At 41.8% G+C, this 27845-nt stretch overlaps 1 protein-coding gene across 2 annotated transcripts in view; it reads right to left on the bottom strand.

Moving 5' to 3' along the window:
* WASHC4 (WASH complex subunit 4) overlaps positions 1-25216 on the bottom strand; it is a 51066-nt gene extending 25850 nt beyond the window's left edge. For both annotated transcript variants that reach the window (XM_055118360.1, XM_055118361.1), the window contains exons 1-15: positions 25102-25216; positions 21352-21491; positions 18712-18765; positions 18549-18614; positions 17137-17182; positions 15996-16063; positions 12548-12630; positions 10561-10603; positions 9366-9469; positions 8601-8721; positions 6886-7009; positions 6647-6774; positions 5842-6002; positions 3791-3917; positions 2325-2450 (exon numbers count right to left, since the gene is read on the bottom strand). In XM_055118360.1, coding sequence (XP_054974335.1) covers positions 2325-2450; positions 3791-3917; positions 5842-6002; positions 6647-6774; positions 6886-7009; positions 8601-8721; positions 9366-9469; positions 10561-10603; positions 12548-12630; positions 15996-16063; positions 17137-17182; positions 18549-18614; positions 18712-18765; positions 21352-21491; positions 25102-25162 — 1452 coding nt within the window. In that variant the 5' untranslated portion in view covers positions 25163-25216. The remainder of the gene's footprint in view (positions 1-2324; positions 2451-3790; positions 3918-5841; positions 6003-6646; positions 6775-6885; positions 7010-8600; positions 8722-9365; positions 9470-10560; positions 10604-12547; positions 12631-15995; positions 16064-17136; positions 17183-18548; positions 18615-18711; positions 18766-21351; positions 21492-25101) is intronic.
* Between the last annotated feature and the right edge of the window lie 2629 nt (positions 25217-27845).

Genomic DNA, 27845 nt, shown 5'->3' with positions numbered 1-27845 from the left:
TGGTCCCCTGAGCACTGCCAGGAGTAATTCCTGAGTGCAAAGTCAGGAGTAACCTCTGTGCATCACCAGATGTGACCCAGAAAGAAAAATAAATAAAAGAATTTAGAAGTGAGATGCAAAATGCATACCAGAGAGGATAAAACTGGTAAATCCAACTGTTTTAAGATAATTTCTGTTCACCAAGGAAAAAAAAGAAAAAAGGCTAGACCAGAGAGCAAGCTCAAACGACTGACAAGCTTTGCCCCAGTTTCAACCTGGACATCAGGAGTGACCTCCCCACCCCAGCACCAAGTATAGCCAAGGGTGACCCCAAAACAAGCAAAAGAAAACTGATAAAATGTATGAGACAGTATCTGCCACATACAAAGGACTAGTATTTAAATATATAAAAACCCCAAATAAATGGATTTTTAAGAAGCAAATTATCTAATTTAAAAATGAATAAAGATATGAATAGATTTTCTCTCTCACACACACACATACACACACACACACACACACACACACACACACACAGAGGAAACATTATTTACAAACACCCACATGCCCCACTTCGCTAATGGCGGTCAGCCTGAGAACAATAAGAAACTGACCCCACTGTGGGAGAGAGTAACATGTGAGCTGATAGTGACAGCCGGGCTGCTCGGCACTGTCCCAGCGAAGGGCAGACTGCACGTATGCCAGGCATGCCGCAGAGCAGTGTCTCCCCAAGGTGATACGGACTCCCACGGATGCTGGGACAATTCAAAGGGTTATTAGTAGCTTTGGTGCAATTCGTCATCATCGTAGAAAAACGTAACAGGTCTGTCACAGACAACCCAGCAATCCCCTGCCAGGAATACAGAACCTCAGAAAAACGCTTCCCAAGTAAACCAAGAAACAAACAGAAAAATGGTGACATTATTTATAATAGCAAAATAAAAAAGACAAAAAACTGGAATCCACCAAAGTCTGTCTGCAGGAAACCTTGACAGCAATGAAAACGAATGAACCACCCCAACACAGGGAGTTTAAACGTAAACTTATGAATTAAAAAAGAATAGAGTACATTAAGAATTAGTTCATCAACATGCACTGTAGCACTGTCCTCCCGTTGTTCATCGATTTGCTCGAGCGGGCACCAGTAACGTCTCCATTGTCAGACTTTGTTACTGTTTTTGGCATATCAAATAGCCACAGGTACAGAACAATGATTAGTTTACAGGCTCGTCCACATAAGGGATACTAAACTTTGACCCTGGTCCCAGAGTCTGCGTCTCAACTGCACTTGACCACGTGGGTACATATTCTATTGTCTGCACCTACCAAAAGATCCCAGCACTTTCTTCAATTGTGAACCAGCCTCGTGCTGACGGGAGCACCCACCCCTGAACATGATCAAACAGTGAATCATGCCGCAGGCCTCCAGTTCTGTTCATGCTGCCAGAGACGACCTAAGGCCTCAACCATGCGGCGGCCACTCATCCTACCAGTCGCATGCCCAGTCCAGGCCGGGCCCTCCGCCCAGCACGCAGGCCTGCTGGTTCAGTGCTTGGCTGAGAGTGCTCAGCCAGACAAGCAGAGAAGGAGCAGGAAGGTTGGGGGTGGAGAGTAGGGGCGTGGGGGAGGGAAAGGGGCACCAAGCCACCCTGAGGTGACCCCTCTGACTTATCTCCATGGTCATCTTCGTTCTTTCAGTGGTGGAAGGGGGGTACGGACACGTCCAGTGGTACTCAGGGATGATACGGGGCAGGGATCAAACTGGGGTCAGCTGCACACAAAGCTGCTGCACTCTGGCCAGTTACCTTATTTTTAACTAATGCAATTATGCTCACACTTGCAAAAGTAGAACCAGAGAGAGAGAGTACAGGGGTTAAAAAAGCACTGACCGTGCATGAGCCAACAGCAGTGCAATCCCTGACACCTCAAATGGTCCCCCAAGCATGACCAGGAGTGACCTCGAGTACTGCCAGGCGTGACCCAAAACAAAAAATAACTTTTTTAGAAGTTTATGTAAGTCACACTTTATTAAAACTTAAGCTAATCTCTCTCTCTCTCTCTCTCTTTCTCTCTCTCTCTCTCAGTAAAACTTAAGCTAATCTTAATTTTCCCCTCTCTCCTTCTAATAAGGTTAACTTTTAACAAGGTTTAAACGCATTGATCATCTACAGAAAGTTACTTGAAAGTTTCTTTCGCTGGCTAGCTCCTTTCTCAAAATAAGAATAAAGCACATTTGTTCCTAATGTTTTATTTTCACATAACCAACAAGTTAAACTGTAAAAGACGATCCTACTTTTACAGGCCATTTTAAACTGTAAGGTAAAGTAAAATCACCTCAAACATACCTTGAGAAGTTCAACAAGCCTGCACAGTGCTTTAACTGAGGTTTTAGTCATCGGCTTCTGCATGGACATGTAGAGATTCATTGTGGTTTTAATAATGGTACTAATACTATATGCATACAAGAAGCCCTATTGAAAGAAAACATTGATTATAATCACAAGGTTTCATTTCTCTAAGAGTTCATTCTCTATGAAAGATTTAATATTCCTTAACCTGCAATAACTGGTGTTTATGAAGTTCAATTTATAGCTGGTCCTTAGAATTTTGAAATACTTTTCTTCACAAAGTGAAATACAGGATGTTTACTTTTCAATACAGCCTTATAAGGCTAGAGAGATGGTCTAGGGCCTGGGGCGTCTGCTTGCATCGGGCTCAGTTCAGTCCCCGGCTCCACACACAGACAGACCCCCAACACGCCAGGAGTGACCTCTGAGCAGGAAGCCAAAAATGGCCCCTGAGTACGTTAGGTGTGTCCCTCTCCCAAATAAATAAATTAATGTGAAATAATAGCAACAGCACTGTCTTGTAAAGTTTAAAATATGCATAGAATCAAATAAAACAATAGCAGAGAAGGTAAGAGAAAATAAAATTAGTTTAAGATCCTTACACAGACTAGCTAGTTATATGTTGGACTTGAATGAATAAATATGCATGTTAAAATCTCTAGAGTAATCACTACCAAGAAAAAAAAAGGAAAAGAACGTAGATGCAACCAAAAGAGGGAGAAGTACAGGGCGGAGAGACGGCACAGTGGGAGGGCGCTTGCTTTGCACGCAGCCTAGCCAGGTTTGATCCCTGGCATCCCGTAAGGTCCCCCGATCTGCCAGGAGTGATCCCCGAGTGTAGAGCCAGAAGTAACATCTGAGTACCGGCAGGCATGGCCCCCAAAACAAGAACAAAAAAGGGAGAAATGAAATGATAAAAATAATTTTTAAAGGATCAAGAACAGAAAAGAAATAGGACATGGAAAAACGAGACAAACAGAAGCAACTAGTTAGGTAATAAATGTAAATCTAAATTATCTCAATCATGAGGCATAAATAGTTTAACAAATAAACAATCATTTTGGAAAAACATAAATACTGTACCCATCAAAACAAGAACACTAAAATTCTCTTAATACCAGGAGTCAACAATAAAAAGAGAAGAAAACCACCATACTACTTAGAAATTATAAAATATCCTCCGAAATAAACCCAGAACTTAAGAAGTCACAATAAATATTTTGAAATAAAGAATAATAAAAATAAAACACCAAAGTTACAGGATAGGGCTAAAAATGCTTTGAAGAAAATGTACTTTTAAACGCATATACTGAAAAAAAAATCTAAACGAGTCACACATAACCAAGCCAATTTTAATTTAAACAAATTCTGCATTTCCCCCTCTTTTTCCAGATAACAATTTCTAAAACCTGAATTAAGAACGAAATGACTCCAATATATTCTAAGAAAGAAGATGCAACTACCTGTATAAAAATATTGCATCGGTTGGTAAGGTCTTCGGCAAATTTATCCATTCTCTGCTCTTTCGACAAAATAGACTCCATTTTCATCATCCATGAGCTCACGAAAATGTAGTAGGACTGCACGTCTCTAACAAACAGAAATTCGGCAGTTAGAAGACAGGAAAGAAAACGTATATTCTCTCTGTTTCTATTAGTTGGGATGAAACATTTCCTTGAGACAACCATTTTATCTTTCTGACTTTCAAAGTCTAGATTCCATATATACATACATTATCTACTCATTCAACAAGATACTTGCTGTCTACACAGAAGAACGATTGTATCTCAGTACTTAAAAACAAAAAATAGTAGACAAAAGGCAGAGAGACAGTACAGTGGCACCTGCTGCTGAGGGATGTATGTTTCAGTAACATATATACCTGCCTTGCACGTGACGGTGGTCACCGACAACGGTTCTGATCCCTGAACTACATACGGTGCCCCGGGCACCAAGCCAGGTGAGGATCTGGACTGCTGACTGAGAAGCGGCCCCTGAGCACTGAGCCAGGCCTGGTGCCTTAACCACTGCCAGGTATAAGTAACCCCCTCAAAAATGACCAGGTGAGGCCCAGAGATGAACCAAGAGCCGCGGCACGAGAAGCAGAGCCTCCCGCCTACTGACTGTGATCCTGAGGTCTCCTAACCCATTTTGGCACCAGAGCAGATTCTTGCAGCCATGCATTTTGACTGTGAACTGAACTACAACCTCGTGCAGCCCGGGGAGGGATTTTTTTTCCCTCTCCACCCCATTTTTCTGAGCGAAAATGGCGGCAGCAGCCACGCGGTGAGAGCCACCCTCTAAGTCCGCTCCACCAGGAGGTAGGACTTTCTTTAGTGACGTAGCCTGTAGGTGGTCCTGGGAGGGGAGGTGTTCCCGGCGCACCTTCCGCCCAGAGATGAACCAAGAGCCGCGGCACAAGAAGCAGAGCCTCCCGCCTACTGACTGTGATCCTGAGGTCTCCTAACCCATTTTGGCACCAGAGCAGATTCTTGCAGCCATCCATTTTGACTGTGAACTGAGCTAAAATATTAGAAACCCAAAAGTGAAGACTCAAAGTCTTCACTTTTACCAAGGAAGAGAAATTATTAGATGATGCTTATTCAGCAGGCCTGATTGTTGGGGAAAATTTCCAATCAACAATAGTGAGTTCTGTATGGAAATATGAAATGTACTCAATATAGAGAGAGAATAATGGGAATATCATTAGCTACTTAGATGGGGGGTGGGGTGGGAGGGGGGTGTATTGGGGTTCTTGGTGGTGGAACGGGTGCACTGGTGAAGGGATGGTGGTTTAATCAGTATTTGACTGTGACTTAAACCTGAAAGCTTTGTATTTTTTTTCTTGTTTTCACGGTGGTTCAATAAAATATTTCTTTAAAAAAAAAAAATGACCAGGTGAGGCCCAAACCACCCTCTCTGTAACCACCCCCCACCCTTGAAGCCCTCGACATCCCCAACCCACTTGCAGAACAGTGAACAGGCCTACACTGTGGGCCCACTGTTATACCAGCCCTGCCAAGACCATCGTGATGAAATACCACGCCAAGAGCACTCACTCAGTTTCAAAGGAGACCATCCACACAGGAGAGTGTATCAATCACTTTCACCCACCATTCCTACGCCAGCTGCCAGATTCACTTTGTCTTTTGTATATACACCAGAATGAAACATGTTTCCAGTTCTGGAAGCAATCCAACTGACAAAGTTCAAAAATGGCCAAAGGGTCTTATTGGATTGTCAACTTTAGATTTAACGTATAAACAGAAAAAAATAGTATGGAGAAAACCAAATCTGCTTATATAAAACTCAACGATGGAACAGCCAACACTTGCAATACTGGATGTGGCTAAAACTCGCCCAACTCCCCAACAAGGAGTTGAATGAATCTTTAAAAGACCACCCAACCCTTCCTCTGGTAATGGATCAGTATGTTTGATCTTGTAACTCAAAAGCTTTCTGTGGTAGTCTAAACCTGAAAATACATTTTCATCAAGGATACTTATTAACTTACTTGGTAAGTGACTGAGCTTTCTGTTGCAGGAAAGTATCTCTGTGTATTTTAATGGCGTGAAGACTTTTTCTGTCTAGGAGTTTGGCAGCTGCTGGTACTTTCTGGATCAAAAAATTATCAGGAAACCAAATGATATTAGCAGTCAAGGTGATGGCTGGGACCTGAAATAATAGAAGGAAACCATAACAGAAGGAAAATCTTTAAATATTAGTTAAATAATAAACTGATTAGTAACTCTGTAATATGCTACAAAAAACAGTTCAAGAAAAAACTTATCTTGTAGTAGCCATTAACACGACATAAATTCTTCTTCTGTGACACAATTAGAACATAATTATTGTGATGACAAAATATCATTAAAAACTTATTTTATGGGCCTGGAGATGACTCAAAGGTCTGAAGGGCACCTCTGCATGTGGGAAGCCCGGGTCCCCATACCCAGGACAGCACGGTTCCCAAGGAAAGGACCCTCAGCAATGCAGGGTTTGCCAAACCCCACTCCCCACCCCCCACCCCGCCGCAAAGTAATAAACACAAAATACAGTTGTTGTTTTTTTTCTTTTCTTTTTGGGTCACACCCGGCGATGCACAGGGGTTACTCCTGGCTCTGCTCAGGAATTACCCCTGGCGGTGCTCAGGGGACTATATGGGATGCTGGAATTCGAACCCGGGTCTGCCGCGTGCGTGCAAGGCAAACGCCCTACCCGCTGTGCTATCACTCCAGCCCCCACAAAAGACGGTTTTTATCAAAACTTTTCTCTCAACTTTAATCAAAAGAAGTAGAAGTTCCTCCCAAGTTTCTTACCTTCTTACAAATGTCCAATAAAGATTTATAGAACTTCTTATCAACAGTTCGAAAAATTTGAAAGTGCAGTACAAAGAGTCCACAGATTCCAACATACTTATCTCTTTGGTCGATCTCAGAAGGCTCTCCTGCATTATAAAGCCATGCCGAGAGGAAAATAGAATAAATATTCTTAAAATTCCTTTAGGAAATGAAATTTCTATTAAAAACAAACAAACAAAAAATACATTTTACATTACCAAGTTTGGCTTCTACATTTGCAAAAATTGAACGAAGACTATGTGCAAATTCTTCAGCAAAAGTGCTATTTTTGGACACAGATACTCCTCCATTGAGAGAATCAAACTGTTGTTCTATACAGGCCTATACAGGAAACATTTAAAGAGAAATTTAGACTCGCAATAATAGCTCTGAACAGATTTATGGTAAACTATATGCATCACTGCAGTTTTATAAACACTGACAAAAGGTTCGTAATCTTAATCTAGCATTTAAACCCTTTTGAATGGAAAATGTGCATGTACTTATGTGAGTACCAATTATGTGAAAATGATAAAACTAAATAAAGAACAATTCTGCATTGAGAGAGAGACTAGTTCTCAGTGGAGATGATTTTATCTGATACAATAATAGAAAACATTTGTTTGTAAGTAATTTCTGGCACTTTATGTGTAGATATGGTATATATACATTTCTACACAAGTTCATGCACGTACAGAAATAACTGATGGCAAATGAATCAATGACCAATGTTACTTCTGAATCTCCTGGATGTCAAACTAACAGACACAACAGCTAGGTCAATTTTTTTAAAACTGTGATTCTATGAAATATAAACGTAACACAATCTTGAATCAGACTGCAAATAAAATGCACTGCAGTTTCTGGTGAAGACCACCCAAAGCACTGCCGTCCATCAGCGCTCTCTGTGAAGACGGAAATGTTCCCCATCTTGTGGCTCCAAGTGAGGACCAGCCTCACAGCACAGCGACTTTCCCCTCAGGTTTGTGAAATGGTCACTGACATGTAGCATACTATCAAGATAGACCACGCTGATTACATGTGGCTACTCAAAGGACTTGAAAAGTTGCTAGAATGGTAAAAGTCAACTTCTCTTCACTGACTTAAATACCCACCTGTGGCAGCACAGACCCAAGTTACAGTCTCATAGCCTAGGAAGATCTAAACAGACTTTGACAATGTACACCCACAAACCACACTCTAAAGTCCAACAACACACGGTTCTTAATATAACTGCGTAGATATTAATCCCTAGTTATATCCTTGTGTATAATTAAAAACAAAAGTTTCACTACAAATACAGCTAACACATTATTCACTTTGTTTTGGTTTCTGGTAGATACTAAAATGATACACTGCCAGGAGTAATTCCTGAGTGCAGAGCCAGGAGTAACCCCTGAGCACTGCCGGGAGTGACCCAAAAGGCAAAATAAATAAATAAACAAACAAACAAATAAATAAATAAAATGATACACTACCAGTATTTTAAGCCAAAATGCTTTTAAAGAAAAACAATTTCAATACCAGACAGACAGTACAGGGGCTAAGGGCCGGGCCTTGCATGCAGCAGCCCGGTTCCTCCCCAGAGACTACACGGGTCCCAGAGCACCGTAGGCTACATCCCTAAAAGCCCCTGAGCACCACTGTGTGTGGCCATGGAGGACCCCCAGCCAGAGTGGCCAGGGGACTCGCCAGCACCACAGGGCCCAAGAAGCTTGGCAGACTTACCGGAAGGGGTCTCTGAGTTTCCTGAGCACTGCTTTGGGAGTTCCCCCACCCCCATCCAAAAGAAAAAACATATAAATACATCCAAAAGAAAAAACATATAAATATAGACAGGTAGGTAGATACACACACACACACACACAAATCTTTCAAGGCAAATTTTGTACTGAATCAACTAACATCAGTCTGATACTGATACAAGTCTTACCTGAAATATCGTTCCATCCAATAACTGCCCTTCTAACTTCAGCAAAAATTTTTCAAATGGCTTTAGCTTTTCTTCCTGAATCCCAAATTTCGAAGGATTGTGATGAACAGATTTCAGTAACCTTGTGAAAGATTAGAAAACTTTAAATTGGCTTTAAATTTTAAATTCTTAAATCAGAAATGCCAGAAATCAAAATTTCATATTTTTGTTTAAATATAAATTTCTACTGATACATTTTAAAAATACACACATTTAAAAATTCAACAAAAATATCCTAATATAATTTTCTAATCATGTAACACTTCATGTCTTCTTAAATTCAGAAACCGTGTGCTCTCTACAGAGACATTTAATAAGCACTTTTAAGTCAGTAGAAGATGGAGCTCAACGACTCAGGGCCCTGGTTCGATCCCTAGCACCACCATAAAGTTAAATATATTTGATTTCAAAAAAGCCTTGGCTGCTATGCGATGAAATCAAACTAAGCTCAGGACAAACAACTGTCCTGTAAGTAGAACTCAAGGTGAGAATAAATCTGAGTTCTAAGGTAGTCAACTAACGTTCCACTGTACTTTAGGGATCAGTTTCTCTTATTTAAGTACAGTACGATCTCAAACAAGCCTCTCTGAAATTCAAAAATGGCTTACAAACTTTATGAAATCATGACATTACAGCCTGCCTTCTAAATATGGACCTCGAAAGTATTATCTTTTCCTAACTCATAAACTATAAAAATAAGAAAATGTGTTTTTTTCATTAGCTCACCTTTTGTACATAGTCCAGTGGTCTTTCAATGTGACGTGATTATCAATAATTTCATCCAGGGTGAGCAAAACTGTGAGCAATTCTCCCAAGTGCTCATACATAGTCTGTCAAAACACCTCGAATGATTACCACTGAATCACCAGACAGAGAATAAGCTTCACATCGTTTTAAACTGAGGACTTGTATGTCAGGTCAGTGAGGATTAACATTATTGGTTGTAACATGTTTCTTCAGAGATGAATAGCAAACGGTTCTTCACACATGTCTTACTAATAGTCAATATAGGTAATATATTTAATCTTCTATAAAAAGTGTTCTGAGTGATTCATACCTAAAATGATGTTTAATTATCTTACTTTGGATGTTTTTAAAAAAGGTTACTGGAGCTGGAATAAGGAGGGAGGTTCAATCCCCGGCACCTCCTGGTTCTTTGAGCACCGCCAGATGTGGCCCCCAAACGAACAAAAATACATGACTGCTATCAAGGTGTTTGAGGAAAACATGAAAATGTTTATAAAGAAGAACAGTAAAATTTCTAATATTTGTACAACCTGTTCACATTTTCTATTCATATGAACTTTAATTCAGTTTTTCCTCTCAGAGAGCCCGGCAAGCTACCGAGAGTATCCCGCCTGCATAGCAGAGCCTGGCAAGCTCCCTATGGCGTCTTCGATATGCCAAAAACAGTAACAATAACGGGCCTCATTCCTCTGACCCTGAAGAGTCCCCAGGGAGGCAGTGTTGGGAAGGATGAGTAAGGAGAGGCTGCTAAAATCTCAGGCTCTTCATGTTCCTGGAGCGAGCAGACGCCATTGGGCTACACTAGCACACAACAGGGACGAATAGAGACGTTACTGGTGCCCGCTCGAGCAAATAGATGAGCAACAGGATTACAGTGATAGAGAGATACTAAACAATTTAAAAAATAACTGAACAATAAGCCCATCCGTAATTGTGATAGTACAGACCTGTTAACACTTTTCAGAGATATGTTGCAGGGTCTGCACTGGGCCACTCCTGGGAAAACTAAGAATTATACTGACAGAGGGTCATGACTAACTCTCCAACTTCACGGATGGAAAGAGCCATGAGGTGGGGCATCCTGTGGATGTCCCCCTGGGACCGAACTACTACATCATCCAACTCTAAAGCAAAATAACCAAAAGTACAGTTTTACAGATCAAGTTTGTTTTACCTGAAAATGAACTCCAGTTGTCTCTATAATTTTGGGTGCAATTCTGTAATAAAATAACACCCAGGTTTTACTAAAAAAGAAAACGAAACTCCTTTTCTGTCAAAGACCTATTATCTTAAGGAAAACATAGAGCAGAAAGCTACTGTAATAGTAATGCATATTTATCTTTATGAAGCCTTAGTCACTAAAATTTAAGTGACTGAAAGAATGACTATAATTTGTACTCTTCTAAGAAGGGAACAAACTTGTCAACAGGCTCGACTGTTCTTGCTGTACCTAACTTGGTAGGTAGAAAATAACAAATATGCTCCATAAATAATCATAGCAAATTAACTCTGAAGGACCTCACCTAAAATAAAGGTAGAGAAATAAAAAACCTGTTTCTTTCTGAACTACCAGATTTGTGATTTTCTCATCTAAACTCAGAATCGTGCATCTTCTCCCCCAGCTGGCATTTGAAAATTAGCTCTTTTCAGTCATATTTACTTCTGAGTTCTTGTCCCTATTAAAAATGCATACAACCAGTACAATAAGCAAAATCAGTAGCCTCAAGATCATGCAATTTTATTTCCTAAAGATCTTATTTACTCAACTAAAAGAATTTAAGATAGTACTGTATTTCACTGCATAATCATCACACCCCTTTTCCAGTAATACTGGAATTTAAAAATGAAAAATGCAAAAATAATGCATATATGTGTCATACTTCACATCTGGCCAAAAAAAAAAAAACTCATAAATTTGTGACGACTGTGGCAAAATATGGTACTTTATCTGTCAAATAAAGCACAGATAAGATATTCCTCAAGAGTGTCTTTAAAAATAAAGACACGGGGCCTGGGATGATAGCACAGCGGGTAGGGCATCTGCCTTGCACAAGGCCAGGTTCAAGTCCCAGCATCCCATATGGTCCCCCGAGCACCACAAGGAGTAATTTCCTGAGTAAAGAGCCAGGAGTAACCCCTGTGCATTGCCGGGTGTGACCCAAAAAGCAATAAATAAATAAATAAATAAATAAATACAAAATTAAAGGAAGTTTCCTCCTTCTTGGGCAGGGATGTGGTATCGGGGAGTCCTCTCTGAATTACACACCAGTGCCACAGGGCTGGGGTGCTATACTCCTACTCCCTTCTGCCATGAGAGCTCCAACGAAAAGACAGAACATAAAATAAATACCTGACTGAGGGAAAAACATGAGCATGAGAAACAGTCAACACAGTCTTAACTTGAGAAAGAGAGTTAAGATGCAGTATGATTTGCTAAGAACAATAATGAATGGACCAGTGATTCAAAGCACAGTACCTAAGAGTGCTATGGACTTCAGTCAGTCCTCTCTTCTGTTCTCATGGAAATCCCTGGTTTTACTCCTAAGCAAAGTTACTGGAAAGTTATAACTAATTAGTAAACGGGAAACATTTTAAGTAGAGCACACTGATGAAATGCAAGATGCCGCTTTGTGACAGAACAGAGAAGGCCAGTAGCACTTCAGTAGAACTGAAAATGTCAGCACTTCCCTTGGCGTTAGTCAGGGCGGTGTTCACCCAACTTGGAATATAATTAGAATTACTGATGAAATTTTCTCAATGTAGAATGCTCCACCCTACCCCAACCCCAAGATCCTATACTTTACATAACTAATAAAATGGAGGGAAACCTTCAAAAAAAAAAAAAAGAGGAAAGAAATACGGGGAGAATATGCATTCGCTAATTCACACTAACACTTTCCTAAGCAATCAAATTCCTTTGATTCTCTGTCCACAATCTAACTCAGACAGAGGGTTTAGTAAGCTGTGAGGTAAACATCTTAATAACTTAAAACATTCCAAATACTTTTTGAAACACCGTTATGTGTTGAAAGAATGCTGAATACATGCATGAAAGAATGAGTGAACAAATGAAAAAACTGTTTTAGATAAACAGCTAGTTTCCAAGAAAACATTTCCTGCGTCTCTATAATAAATGCAAAAACATTTCTAAAATGCATTACTTGTTACTGATATAGAGGGCAGCCAACTGATGGACTACATTCATCACCACTTCATAGCACCTCGAAACAAAACAAGACAGTTCCTGAAATGACAAGTGGGGCACATGTTACAAAGTTGCTTTGGTATGTCTCCATTTGACTGAATTTTATGGTAACAAGGTTACACAATATTAAACAGGTTTTTACTAAAATCCCCATTTAACTGCAGCCAGACAACTTAAAGCATCATCCACCATTCTCCTAACTCCTCTCCTGCACCCCAAGAGCACTGCTATCTCTTTGCCCCCACAAAGTTACATCATACATGCTTGTGTCTCATGCTTCAATAACACACTGTAAACTGCTAAATTACAGACTTTCTCAATCCTTCTTAGAATTTCCACTACCTGACATCACAGCTAACACTCAACAACTCAATAAACCCTGTCCTGATAAATGGACAGATGAATGGATATCTGAGTGGATGAAGTTCAAGAGTGCCAGTTTAGAAAGTATGATAATGAAAGAGTCTTCAAATGTTTATTATCTTTAATTTTGTCTAGAAACACAGATTTGGCACATAAGTGAAATATTATACTTGTCATATAATCAAATAATGTCTCAATAATGTTTGTCATTAAATAGTATGTTCTATTTTAAAGAAAATTTATATTCAGGAGCCAGGGCTATAATATAGCAGGTAGGGCGTTTAGCTTGCATGTGGCCAACCCAGGTTCAATCCCAAGCACCCCATGTTGTCCCACAAGTACCGCCAGCAGAAATTCCTGAGGGCTCAGCCTTGAGTAACCTCTGAGCATCACCAGGTGTGGCAAAATATATATATGTGTGTGTATATAATATACATACACATATATACATGATACTCAGAAGCTCTCAATTTTAAACCCAAAGGAAGTTTCTATCCCAAAATTAAAAACTTGATTAATCCTATGGGTTCCAAATTTTAGTCTCTATGAAATCAGGAATTTCTACTGGCTTTGTGTACTGCCGCATTCCTAGCCAAAATAACAGGTTTGTAACATATGCTAGGTTCATAAAACAGTTGTTAAATGTGTAAAAATAGAAGTTTTGCTATTCTCATATAACCCAAAAATAATTTTACTTTTAAAAATTTGGGACCACATCCAGCATCATTTAGGGCCTATCTCTGCACTCAGGACTCACTGCTGGCAGGGCTCAGGGGACCACATGGGGTGCCAGGAATCAAACCCAGGTCGGCCACATACAACGTAAGTGCCCCACCCACTACGCTATCTCCCCAGCGCCAATTTTAAACTTTTGAAAAATAATGCATTTCAGCTTTACTTCAACTGTAACGTTGTTCTTTATTCAATTTCTGAATTTTAAGTAAAAGCAATGAACATACAATGCAGGACAAAAAGAATGAATGTAACAAGGCAATAACATTATTATGCTTCTATATATGTGCATGTATGGAAATAGTCAAATATATAAACTATGTAAAACAGGATCAGAACTAAGCCAAAATAACAGATTTGTTTAAAAAACAAAATCTACATATATCGCCTTAACAAACACAAAACACCATGACACTCAATGACTAAGAGAATGAAGAAAAAGATGAATCAAGAAAATGTGAACTTAAACAGAAACTAAGGTAATGATATGAACATGAGACAAAAAAGACATTACTGGCGTTATCACAACCAATTAGTAGGTGAAACCTATTTACATGAGTAATATGAACTTTTTCTAGACCGTGGGGGGCACCCACACAGTGCTCACGAAGCCCTGGCAACACTGGGCCTGGCTGAGGCTCAGGGTTCAGCGCTGTCAGTGCTGTGCCACCTGGACCCAAAGGTGCTGGGGTGGGGGCACGCAGTGCCAGGGATCCGGCTGGGACCTCCAGACACAAGGTACGTGCTCCGGCCCTCCAAGCGACCTACTTCCCTCCCTCGACACACATGATTATCACCGCGGCTCAGGAGGGCGGAGTGCTCACTGGGGCTGGGGAGACGGCTGGGCATGCTGGGTGCATGCTGCACAGGCGGGGGGCCGGGTTCAATTCCCAGGACCAGGTGGTCCCCCGAGAGCCACCGGGCCTAACCCCCAAATACAGAGCAGGAACAGCCACGGAGCACTTGGTAGGTGTGGCCCAAACACAACAAAGAGAGGGTCACCAAAATAGTAAGATCCAATCATCACAAGCAGTTAACAATTCTGAACTTGCGTATAGTATCCAAGAAGAACCGCGAATCCTGACCAAACCAAGGGCCAAATTAACATATGCACTGGCACTCTGCTCGCTGCACTGCTCGCGGCAGCCTGTAACGGGAGACCAGAAGGCAGGCACGGGCCGTCCTTTCTGACTCGCGCAGTTCTGAATCAAGACAGTGCAGGCGGGAGGACCTCGGCCTCTTCCGGCCGGGCAGAGTCCAGCAGAGGCCACCCCGCACCGCCCTCTCGGGGCCCCAACAGCAGCGCTGCTTCCTGCAAGGAGGGGGCTCTGGCTGCAGGGGGCTCCCTGGCCTCGCGCCCAGACCCCAGCAACTCCACCCTCCCTTTGCCCTGGAGAGAGACTGGGTATCTGCTTCCCGGGCTCAACTCCATTGTTTTGGGGTTTTTCCCCAGCCCTCCAATGTTCTGGTCTTTTTGCGGGGTGAGGCTAGTGTTGGAGACTGAGCCGAGGGTCCCACGAAGGCAAGGCACGCGCCCTCCCACTGAGAGCTACACACTCTCCCGCCCAGTGCTCCAGTTCTCTTGGAACCAGTTCCCTCCCCAATCCCACCAGGAAACACGGTTTATTTCCATACCAGACCCTGACTGACACAAACCACAGTAAAGAGTAATATCAATGAAATGCTTTTGAGTAAGTCAAGTAGGGAGAACAAGCAGTCGAGATAGAGAAGGTTAAGTACGCTTCAAAAAGCGCATCAAATCTTGACCCAATAATCAGAAAGCAGGAAGGATTCTGTGTGTTTTTTCCTATCTCCAATGCCTGCCTTGTATATACACAACTTTCATAATGAAGGGGGAAAACAAACTTAGAAAATTTTTTGGATGAACTTAAACCAAAAGACCTAAAATAATTGAAACTTTGCAACGATGAAAAGCGTGTCTGAGCTGGAAACATCTGCTTAGAAGCACCAACTGCTGCTGTTCTGGACAACTGCACCACTGCTCATCTAGCACTTAATCACCGATGCTAAAAAGTGCTCCTGACAGAGCACCTTTTCCCATCTGGTACAAAACCTAAATTACTTTAAAGAAGTAATGACAATTTATCCATAAATTAAACTACACAAACTTATTTTGATACCTTATTTTCCTAAATGTACTATGAAAATCTTTCAGGAAATAACTATTTCAATGCTGTCACACCTAACAATATACATATTTAACATCTCAAGCTTCCTTTCTGAGTTACGTAAACATTATTCAAACTTTTCAAAGAAAAACCTCAAAAAGAAACTTTTTAAAAAGTTACCTGTAAGAATGAAATAAATCTACCCATCTGAATTTGGCAGTCACCTTCTACCATGCTGGAATCGGTAGCTTTAAAGGCAACACAAAGAGTCATACTTCAATGCAGTAATTTAAACTCACTGAACACCAAAAAATATAAAAAGTGATTTCTATTCACTAGGGCATCTTCTCATTTGCATATTAACTACAAAATTTTTACAGGGTAAAGGGAAATGAGATTTTATCATTAATCACAATTAAAAAGTAACCATCCATTTTATTATTAATGAATTTCGAAGGAAATATTCATCTAGGGGCTGGAGTGATAGCACAGCGGGTAGGGCGTTTGCCTTGGACGCGGCCGACCCGGGTTCAAATCCCAGCATCCCATATGGTCCTCTGAGCACCACCAGGAGTAATTCCTGAGTGCAGAGCCAGGAGTAACCCCTGTGCATCGCCGGGTGTGACCCAAAAAGCAAAAAAAAAAAAAAAAAAAAAAAGAAAAGAAAAGAAAATATTCATCTAGCTCTAGTACTTTGTGACTTTTTTTTTAAGTGTTGCTGACTTTAGCAGTATTGCCCCAAGTGGGTGGCAAGGGTGGGCCAGGGCATACTGGAGTAATGTGGATGGCTGTAGGGCAAAATATCAGGTGCCATTGGAAGACAGTGCTTGTTTTCTTAAAGAGGGTCGATTTCTAGGGGCTGGAAAGATAGTACAACAGCTGGGTACGTGCCTTGCACACAGCAAGCCCACACTTAGTCCCCAGCACCACACATGGTTCCCGAAAGCCCTGTCAGGAAACCTGGAGTAATAGTCCCCGAATGCAGAGCTAGGAGTAAGCTCTGAGCACTGTCAGATGCACCCCAAAAGCCAGGCACCCCTCTCTCTCTCTCAAAAAAAAAGTTAGACTTATAGGAGGGGTGCAGTGGGACTTTTTTCCGAAAAGAAGGCAGTAGGTCAAAGAAGAACCTGTCCCTTTACAGCATATGATATTTCATCACTTAGATTTTTTTCCCCAAGCCAAGAAAAAAAAATGAATGCATATTTTCTCATACCAATACATTATATAATATGGTAGTCCTAAAATCTTGTTAGCTTCATGTTCATGTCAATCTCAAAAACAGGCATCATGTGTTTTTTAAATGTGCAATTTAAAAACTTACCTCCTTCTCCATAAAACAAGAGGCCATTATAAAATTTTGTTTCTGCCTGTTTAAGAAAAATAAATTAAAATGATCAAACAGGTTGCCACTCTACAATGTTCTAAGATCTTGTCACAAATTCACTTAAATGTGAATTCACTTAAATGTGAATTAACAAACTGTAGCATTGTCCCGCTGTTCACTGATTTGCTCAAGTGGGCACCAGTAACGCCTCCATTGTGAGACTTGTTGTTACTGTTTTTGGCATATCGAATAGGCCATGGGTAGCTTGCCAGGCTCTCTCGTGAGGGTGGGATACTCTCTGAGAGGGACAGAGGAATCGAACCCAGGTCGGCCGCGTGAAAGGCAAGTGCCCTACCCACTGTGCTATCGTTCCAGTCAAAAATGCTTAAAAACTGCTGGTAAATTAAACTTATCTTTAGAGGGGCCAGAGCGAGGGTATAAACGGAAGGGCACTTTCCTTGCACACAGCGGACCAAGGTTCTGTCCCTGGCCCCCCAAATGGTCCCCCAAACCCACTATGAGTGATCCCTGAGTACAGGACCACGAGTAAACCTGTGTCCCCCGCAAAGAAAATTTACTGATTTTATATTTAATAAAATTTAATTTTATACTTCATAAATTTTATATAAAGTTTAATATCACACTACTGATATTCATAGTGATAGCTTTATTCCTTTAGCTTTCCTTGGTCTTATCTGACCACTGACTGGCTCACATCCTCCTAATTAATTCATAGGAGAGAGAGATCCTCCATCCGGTATCAAGGAAAGCAGAAGAAATGAAGTTTACTGACCCTTAGCAGTTTTTAAAATATGGGTAAGAGAATAAAACTAAATGCATAAGAAAGATTTTTTTTTTTTTGAAATCTAGGTGGGGAGGCAGGAAAACCTAACGAGAGTGCTCAGGGGCCAGAGTCCAAGGGGGATCCCCCTGATTCAACTCAGCTCAGCACTGCAGCGCTGGTGGCACAATGCTTGGACCCACCAGCGCTGGGGGCTCCCAGGACTACAGCTACAGTGCTCAGGGGAGGCCAAGAACTGTGAGGAGTCAAATTCAGGGCCCCACACATGCAAAGTATAGGTTCCAGCCCTCTGAGCTATCTCTTAAGAGACCAACAAAAAATTAAAAAAAAAAAATCAATATGTCCAGAAGATAATGAACAATTTTGAAGTTATGCAGACCCAGAGTCAAACTGTTACTAGCAGTAAGATCTTGGGAAGTCAAGTTTTCTTTGAGCCTGCCTCAATTTCTTCATCAATTCCTCAAGTTCCTCCTTGAATTGTCAGCAATGCATTTAGTACAATTAAGTAATCTGAATGGCAGATTACTTTAAATAAACAATTCATTGAACACTCAATATTTATGCAACACAATCTTACTTTTAACTCATTTCTAAAAATCTTAATTACCTCATATTTTAATTTCTTGATTTCACAACAAAGTGCAGCATAAACAGTGATGACCTTGTTTAAGACCTAGATTCATGGGTGAAAATATAAAAGCAAAGAATTAAATTATAGTAGATAATTAAGACATCTAAAAAAATAAATGTTTACGTTTAAAAATCTTTACCTTGTTTTCTGTCTTTATAAGTTCCAAAAGGGAAGACTGTTCATAAGGCAAAAGCTATAGAAATAAAAGAGGATATTTCTTTTCAGTAGGTAAAACTGACATCTTAAAGATACGAACAGGGACTAGCTATATTCCAATTCCAATTGTGTAAGAACCTCTACTTAGGACATGCACCATATCAGATGAGAAGTGGTATGAGAAGTGGTATATATGAACATGGGATATTTTTTTTCAGGGTAGTTAAAATGTTCTAAAATATACTAAAATTGCATGGCAATGGTCATACAATTCTCAGAGTATATTAAAAACCAAGAAAGGACAGAATTTGTTATACAATAAAAACCAATAATTTGTGGTAAAAGACTACACTTCCAATAGAAAAAAAGAAGAGAGAAAGAGAGGAAGGAAGGAAGGAAGGAAGGAAGGAAGGAAGGAAGGAAGGAAGGAAGGAAGGAAGGAAGGAAGGAAGGAAACATCTTCAAATTGGAACAGAGCAGAAGTGAATTAAACATTAAAAATTAAGATCCTTGGGGCTGGAGCGATAGCACAGTGGGTAGGGCGTTTGCCTTGCATGTGACTGACCCAGGTTCAATTCCCAGCATCCCATATGGTCCCCCCAGGAGTAATTCCTGAGTGCAAAGTCGGGAGTAATCCCTGTGCATCGCCAGGTGTGACCCAAAAAGGGAAAAAAAAAAATGAAAATATTTACATCTTGATTGGGATATAAGTTACACATGGGTACATGTGTTTGGCAAAATTTAAGGAATGGTATGTTCAGTGTATTTATATTAAATTTTATGCATCTTCACTGTATATAAAATGGCACCAACAAAAACAAACAAAACTTGGTATTCATGTTCTTGAGATTTTCTAAAAATGCTAACCCATAGGTTTGTATCTTATATCTTTCTTTTTGCTGTTGTTATTTTGGGGTCACACCCAGCAGTGCTCAGGACTTACTTCCTGTCTCTGCACTTAAGGATCACTGCTGGTGGGTCTCGGGAGACCATATGAGAGGTTAGGGATCAAACTAAGGTCTGCATACAAGGCAAGCAGCTTCAGATGTACTACTGCTTTGGCCCAGCCTGTGTCATTCTTTAAAAAAATAAAAACATCTGCATGGCTTAGAGAAAAAGAAATGAACAATTCTTCTGTAAGTTTAATTCTCCCAATTCCAAATACTTTTTCAAATGCTATTTTATATTATTTTATTTTTTTGCTTTTTGGATCACACCTGGAGATGCACAGGGGTTACTCCTGGCTCTGCACTCAGGAATTACCCCTGGTGGTGCTCAGGGGACCATATGGGATGCTGGGAATCGAACCCAGGTCGGCCGCGTGCAAGGCAAACGCCCTACCCGCTGTGCTATTACTCCAGCCCCTCAAATGCTATTTTAAAACAACTATGTTTTCATTAGTTTGAAATGATACATGCACACCTACATTGTACTAAGGCTTAGTACAATAGTCAAGACGTGGGAACAACCCAAATGTCTAATGATACATGAATAAAGAAGCTGTGGTTACATATACATAATGGAATACGATTCCACCTAAAAATAAAAAAACGATGGAGGGAGCTAGAGCCCAGCAGGTAGGGCATTTGTCTTGCACACAGCTGACCCAGGTTCAATTTCCAGGCTTCCCATTATGGGATCCCAGAGCACCACTAGGAATGATTCTGAGTGCAGAGGCGAGAGTATCCCCTAATCATCTCCAGGTTGTAACCCAAAAAGGAAAAAAAAAATGGAATTTTGCAATTTGCTGCCAATTTGGATAAAAATGGAGGGCATCACGTTAAACAATATGAGCCAAAGGGGAAAGAACAAATACCAATGATCTCACTTACTTGTGGCATATACAGAGATAAAAACAAAGGAAAAGACAGTATCATGAAAAAATTAATTAATTAATTAATTAAAAAACCTTGGGGCCACAGAGCTGGATCTACAGTACAGCAGGCGTTGCACACGTGCGCTGAGCTGGATTTGATACCCAGAATCTCACATGGTCCCCCCAAGCACCATCAGGAATAATTCCTGAGTGCGCAGAGCCAGGAGTAACCCTGATCATCTCCAACTGTGGCGCAAAAATAACTAACCCTTTGGGCCTGCATTACAAAGTAGGATACCAAATGAGAGGAAAGAAGAGGTAGACCAAAGTAAGCATGGTGCAAGTGAAAGGTATTGCACACTGGTGGTGGTGGTGGTAGTGTGCTAACTATGCACCAAAAACATGAATGTTAACATTATTGTAAATATATGACCGAAACGACATAATCAAACAAAATTAAAAAGTAACTGCTTTCCAGATATGGATCTCCTAATAATGTATACTGTCAGCGTATCACTGTCATCCCACGGTTCATCAATTTACTCAAGCGGGCGCCAGTAACATCTCCATTCGTCCCAGCCCTGAGATTTTAGCAGCCTCTCCTTACTCATTTTTCCCAACAATTAGAGGCTTTTTTCAGGGTCAGGGGAATGAGACCTGTTATTGTTACTGTATCTGGCATATCGAATATGCCACAGGGAGCTTGCCAGGTATTTTCCGTGCGGGTGGGATAATCTCAGTGTCTTGCCGGGCTCTATATTCTCTCTCAGTAGTAATGGACACAAAGATTTAAAAATAAACTCAAACCTTTAATGCTATAGGATCGAGATTGAAATCCCAGACATCTCCAATGGAATCATCCAGTGCATCCTCAATTCTGCTCAACTGCGACGTGTACTCCTCAAGAAATTTCCCGTAATTCTTGAGCTGGACCTCTGCATGGATTTCTAATTTTAAATGTAAAACAGCATGTGAGAGGCACAAATTATGTATAAGAGGACATTCTGCTTTAAATAACCCTTAAAAATCACAGGAAAGCAAAAACAACATTGTAGTACTTTGGACTGTCTAGACTTCTTAAAAATAAAGTTTCAAAATTAAACAATTCAACACCCTCCAAATACAGCAATCTTTAAAACAGTTCGTAGCTATTATACTGAGAGATCATCTTAAGGCCAAACTTTAAAAAATATAAAGAAATTGATACATTTATCCATAATCTAGGATTTCTAACCCATCTGCCTAATGCCCTGGATAACTTGCATTATGTTCAGATTCTGCTTTATCATAAACATTTTTTTTCACATACAAAAATCTCTTTGAAACGAAGTGTTCAAAAGGGTACTCTTACTGCTATACATAGTGAAGAGCTTTCTAAAACCACCCTGAAGGGCTTCCGAGGCAGTATGGTGATTCTACGCCTGCTTGCCTTGCAGCTGGCTCACCAGGTTCAATCCCCAACACCGCACATAGTCCCTTGAGCAAGGGGTCAGGAGTGAACTACAGCACTGCCAGGTATGGCCCAAACCCCCCCGTTCCTGAAAAAAAAAAAACTATATAAAATATGTGTGTGTACGTGTTACACTTACAACATACAAGTGTGTACGTGTATATACACTTAAGTGTTTTTAGATCATCTTAGGCCTGTTTCTTCATAATTTTATTCAAGTAGTTCCCAAAACTTGCTGCTAACTTGTTTTAAATTATAACAGAGTCAGAAAAGCTGGTAAAAAAATACCCAGCATAGACGATTATGCTGTTATTTATAAAATTTACATTAACAGACTTCCCCACCTCCCGGGGTCACTAGAATAAGCTGGACAAAGTTATGCTTTTTAATCAAAATTAATGAAACGAAAATCTTTCATCTTATACATAAGAATTCTGAGGTCAGAGCAACGGTACAGCAGGAAAGGTGTTTGCCTTGCAAGCAGACAACGAAGGACCCCATATGTCACCAGAGCCCACCAGGAGTGATCCCTGCGCAAAGAGCTGGGAGTAATCCCAAGTACCACTGGTATGCCGCTCCCCCCCAAAAAAATTATTTATTCTCAAAGGAAGCAAATTCAACTCTATTTTCATTTCTTTTACTGACGTAAAAAAAAACTGAATTCAAACTTTCCTACGAAAGATAAAATTGTTCTCTCCTAAGTTAGCAATGAGGCAATTCTACACTAAGATGTGTTCTGATTCATTAATGCAAAGTCCTAGTTAGTTCCCCATACCCCTTATCTTGCAAGTAATGCTCCAATTTAGGTGAATCAGTTCATTAAAGTTCGTGTCTCAATTTAGGAGGAAACTAGGCAATTTTAAAAAACAATTAGTCTAGATATGATTCACAGTCCCAAAACTGATTAAAACCAGACACAAAGAGGAGATGAGAAATCTTCTCTTCCTACATCTAAACTTGCACTCCTACATCTAAATCTACAACTGCATTAGAATCCATAATCCCAAGAACATGTCTACTTCTTACTCAGTAAACGATTAACAAATGAGTTCTTAAGCGCAATGTTGGAAAAACTTCCAAATAGATTACTCAGTCTTTTTTGGGAATTCACAAAGTAGCAGACAAGAGAAAACCAACAGTGCTACCAAAATTCCTTGCTATTAAGAAAATGAATACTTGGGGCTGGAGCGATAGCACAGCGGGTAGGGCGTTTGCCTTGCACACAGCCAACCCGGGTTCGATTCCCAGCATCCCATATGATCCCCGAGCACCGCCAATTCCTGAGTGCATGAGCCAGTAGTAACCCTGTGCATCGCTGGGTGTGACCCAAAAAGCAAAAAAAAAAAAAAAAAAAAAGAAAAGAAAATGAATACTTGCAAAACTGATTTTAAAAGGGTAAGAGGGACCCTGGGGATATTCAACAAGAACCTCTGCCTTGCACCTTGCCTTGCAAGCCTGAGGTTAAACACCCAGCAACGCAGAGAATTTTATCTGGCTTTGTTAGAAGAGTAAAGTAAGATCTGAAATAAAACTTTATGATCATTCTCCAGGAGTAAAACTCCCAAAAGCTTTATCTCTTCCAACAAACCACACTTCAGAGCTTTATCTTTAAGCTCTTAATAAATGACAGGTACATAGAAAAGTCTGATGAGTAAATCAAATCACTCTAAGCTGAAACATTTTCACACAGAGTAACATGTTCTTGCCATATATGTTAAGGTACCACAATAGAACTTTTTTTTTTTTTTTTTGCTTTTTGGGTCACACCTGGTGATGCACAGGGGTTACTCCTGGCTCTGCACTCAGGAATCACTTCTGGCGGTGCTCAGGGCACCATATTGGGATGCTGGGAATCGAACCCGGGTCGACCGCATGCAAGGCAAACACCCTACCCGCTGTGCTATCGCTCCAGCCCCCAGAATAGAACTTTTGTCCATAAAACATACTTAAGGGGCAGCTGACTTTGTTAGCAATAAACATAAAATTCTCGCCACAAAAAAAAAAAAACCCCTAAGTTTTTGGGGTTTTCTTGCCATGGCCATCATCAAGATGTTTTACTAAAATCAAATACCCCATGGAATATTTTGTGGAAACCTACAAACCATTCAACAAACTTTGTGCCCATCATACTTTGTTAGCAACGTTAAGCCAAATTCACATGCACTTTTGAAAAATTACATTCGTCTCTGGGGAAAAGAAACCACATCAAAAATAATCCACATCCCAGCCAGGACCTCTTACGTCACGGATACAGATGACCATCCAGCAAGACCAAGCATTATCACGCCACCTTCTACTACTCTCAAGTTGTTTTGTTTTGTTTTCCGCCAAAATATTTTTTTTCTCTAAGTTTCTTTTTGTTTTTTATTTTTTTAGGAGGCAATTCGATTTTCCGAAGGGAGATCTGCAGCAGGCTTGCTCTCATTTCTGACACCCTCCTAAACTGCAATGGAAAAAACTACCGGACATCACTGAAGGAGGGAGGGAAGGGAGGGGTAAAAAAAATACCTTTTATTTTTTCATATTACTTCGGTTCTGCTTTGGGACAGGGATTGGGGTTCAGAATGGAAACATCCTAAATCTGGTGGTGGGAAGCTGCCATGGTGCTGGGATTGGTGTCTGAATATTAAATGTAATCAAATATTGTGTACAACCTTATAAAAAAATTTAATAATTTTAAATACCATTTTAAAGAGGAAGAGAGAAGGGGAAGTAACAGGGAAAAAAAGGAAACAGGTCTGCAGGAGACTGCTGTTCACCTGTTTCTTTGCAACCGCGCAAGGAGTTGCATCCCCCGGGGTGGGAGATGACTTCGATGGGGGGAACCGCCTGGGACTTCTACAAAGTTGGGGAGGGGACACGGGAAACAGAAACAGGAACCGGGACGGAGGCGCGTCGCCAGCCCTGCAGGGAGGCCGAGGGGCGGCGCGGGGGCCCCGGGCCGCACGCAGGGGCCTCCGCCGCGCCCCCGACGCCCCCCGGCGCGGGCCAGCCGCTCCCGCGAGCGCATCCCCCGGTACACAGACACACACACGCCCCCTCCTCACCGGGGTCGCGGCCCCGCGCGCGCGCCGCTGGCAGCCCCCCTCCCCGCGGCACCCCCTTACTCTGGGAGCCGTCGTCCACGCGGTCGAACTCCCAGTCCGGGGACAGCGTCTCCACCGCCATGGCGCCCACCCCGCAGCCGCAGCCCCCCGGCCCCGCCGACGCCCGCAGCCCCAGCCCGGGCGCTGCCGCCGCACGTGACTTCCGGCCCCGCGGCCCCGCCCCTCCTCCCGCTCGCGGGGGCGGTCCCCGCTCCTGGGCCCCGCCCCCTGCCCCTCCGCCTGCCGCGGGGGCCGCTGGGAAAGCGAGTCCTCCAGTGTGGCGGAGGCGGACCCAGAGAGGATGGTCCCAGGGGTCTTTTTTTTTTTAAACTTTTTTTTAATTGAATCACTGTGAGATAGGCCCTTACAAAGCTGCTCGTGAGTGGATTTCCGTCATGCAGTATTCTGACACCCTCATCCTCCCACCAGTGTACATTCCCCAGGACCAGTGCTCCCAGGTGCCCTCCCATCACCTCCCCACCCCCCCACCCCCACCCAGGTCTTGCTTCCCTGTCCCTCTGAGGACCTTGCAGTTGTCATTCGCTCTCCCTTCTCCTGCTATATACCTACACCATCAATTTTTGCTCTTCTGGCTCCGGAACTTTTTTTTTCAATAATTGAGCGGGGGGTGGGGGTGGGGGATTGCTGTCTCACTCTAGATAAAATTAATTGTTAAATAAATAAGGGTGGAATTGATGCCTGGTGTTGAGGGGAGGGGGGGAGGTTCATAGAAGGCGTGGTCCCCCCCGGGGGTCGCTGTCTGGATGCTGCTAACTAGATACACTTCCTTGTCTGGAGCTCCTGCCGGTGCTGTTCTGGAGGAAACGATCCGCCGAGAGGTGTTACTTATTTTGTTTTTGTTTGTTTGCTTTTTGGGTCACACCTGGCGATGCTCAGGGGTTACTCCTGGCTCTGCACTCAGGAATTACTCCTGGCGGTGCTCAGGGCACCATATGGGATGCTGGGAATCGAATCCGGTTGGCAGCGTGCAAGGCAAACGCCCTACCCGCTGTGCTATCGCTCCAACCCCCGAGGAGTTACTTATTTTGATGTTACTCTTTTATTTTGTTTTTGGGCGATGCTCAAGTGCTGGAGAAACCCTATGGGGTATGCCCCAGGATCGAACCCGGTTGGTGCAAGGCCAGCGCCCTCCCCGCTGTAGTCCCTCCAGTTCCGTGGAGTTCGACTCTTCTTCCCCTGCACTTAAGGACTCCCGACCCTGCTCTTTAAAAGGGGAAAGATGGGGCCTAGACAGAGAGTATAGTGGCTAAAGTGTTTCCCTTGCATCCTTGAATCCGGCAGACCCAGGTTAGATTCTGGCACAATGTGAAATTGCCTCTAGCCACGCCAGGAGTGACCCCTGAGCACAGCAGGTGCCCAGAAATCAATTAAAAAAAAAAAAAACTTGTAAAGTAGAGAGAAGATGTGAAGCACTGCTTGAAGTGCAGACTAAATGACTTTTCCGCAATTACGTCGCTTATCTGCAGTTTTTCTCTTGCTATATTGTTTAATCGCTTATCTGGGATTTCCTTTTTTATGCAGTAATTCTGCATGTGGCAAGGATCCTAGATATGGGAAAGGAGCTAAATGCAGGTCAATTAGGAATAGTTAGGCAAAGTTTAATATGTTCTTACTATGAAGTGTTAGATATTGTTCAATGAAATTGATTTTCTAGAGTATAAGAAAGTAACAGGAGGTATTTGCAGATAAAGGAATATTTGTTGTTATTTAAGTTCAATAGATGTGAATGAGCACAGAAGTACTTTTATTTATTTATTTTTTATTTTTTATTTTTTTATTAGTGAATCACTGTGAGGGTACAGTTACAGATCTATACAATTTTTGTGCTCATGTTTCCCCCATACAAAGTTCGAGAACCCATCCCTTCACCAGTGCCCATTCTCCACCACCAGTAAACCCAGCATCCCTTCCACCCTCCCCAGTCCCATCTCCCCCCACCCCACACTGCCACTATGGCAGGGTATTCCATTTTGTTCTCTCTCTCTGATTAGGTGTTGTGGTTTGCAATAAAGGTGTTGAGCGGCCATTGTGTTCAGTCTCTAGTCTACATTCGGCACGCATCACCCTTCCCCTGCATGACCTCCGACCACATTTTACTTGGTGTTCCCTTCTCTGAATTGCCCAGAATGAGAAACCAGCCTCCAAGCCATGGAGACAGCCTCCTGGTACTTATCAGAAGTACTTTTAAAAGAACTGATACTATCCAGGACACAGGTCACCTGGAAAATAGTATGTATTTGTGATTAGAAAGATTTTTTGTGTTTGTTTCGGACAATGTGTGGGCTTTTGTGTGTGTGTGTGTGTGTGTCTAACAATGAGGTTATAATAATTTCTGTCATCAGAAAGAGAACATGAAAGGGGCTAGAGAGATTGCACAGAGGTCAAGCCTCGCATGAGGCTGAGACTGACCCCAGTTCAATCCCTGGCACCACATATCGTTCCCTGACCACTGACGGGAGTGATCCCTGAGTACAGAATTGAAGTAAATCCTAAGCACAACCAAAGTAAATCCTAAATTGTGGTCCAAACCCTCCCTCCCCACTGACACACAGACACACACAGACATACAGACACAGATACACACAAATAGTAAAAAGTAAATCGAAACAGGTGAAAGTCTCTTGAAGAATCTCTTGTTCTGGAGGCTAGTATATCTGTATAGGTCAAAAATTTGCCCATAATGGGGCTGGAGTGATAGCATAGTGGATAGTGTGTTTGCCTTGCACGTGGCCGACCCGGATTCA

This window comes from Sorex araneus, chromosome 10, assembly GCF_027595985.1.
Source record: "Sorex araneus isolate mSorAra2 chromosome 10, mSorAra2.pri, whole genome shotgun sequence".
Lineage (NCBI taxonomy): Eukaryota > Metazoa > Chordata > Mammalia > Eulipotyphla > Soricidae > Sorex > Sorex araneus.
Note: the sequence above shows the minus strand (reverse complement) of the source record. Positions and strands in the feature narration are given on the sequence as shown.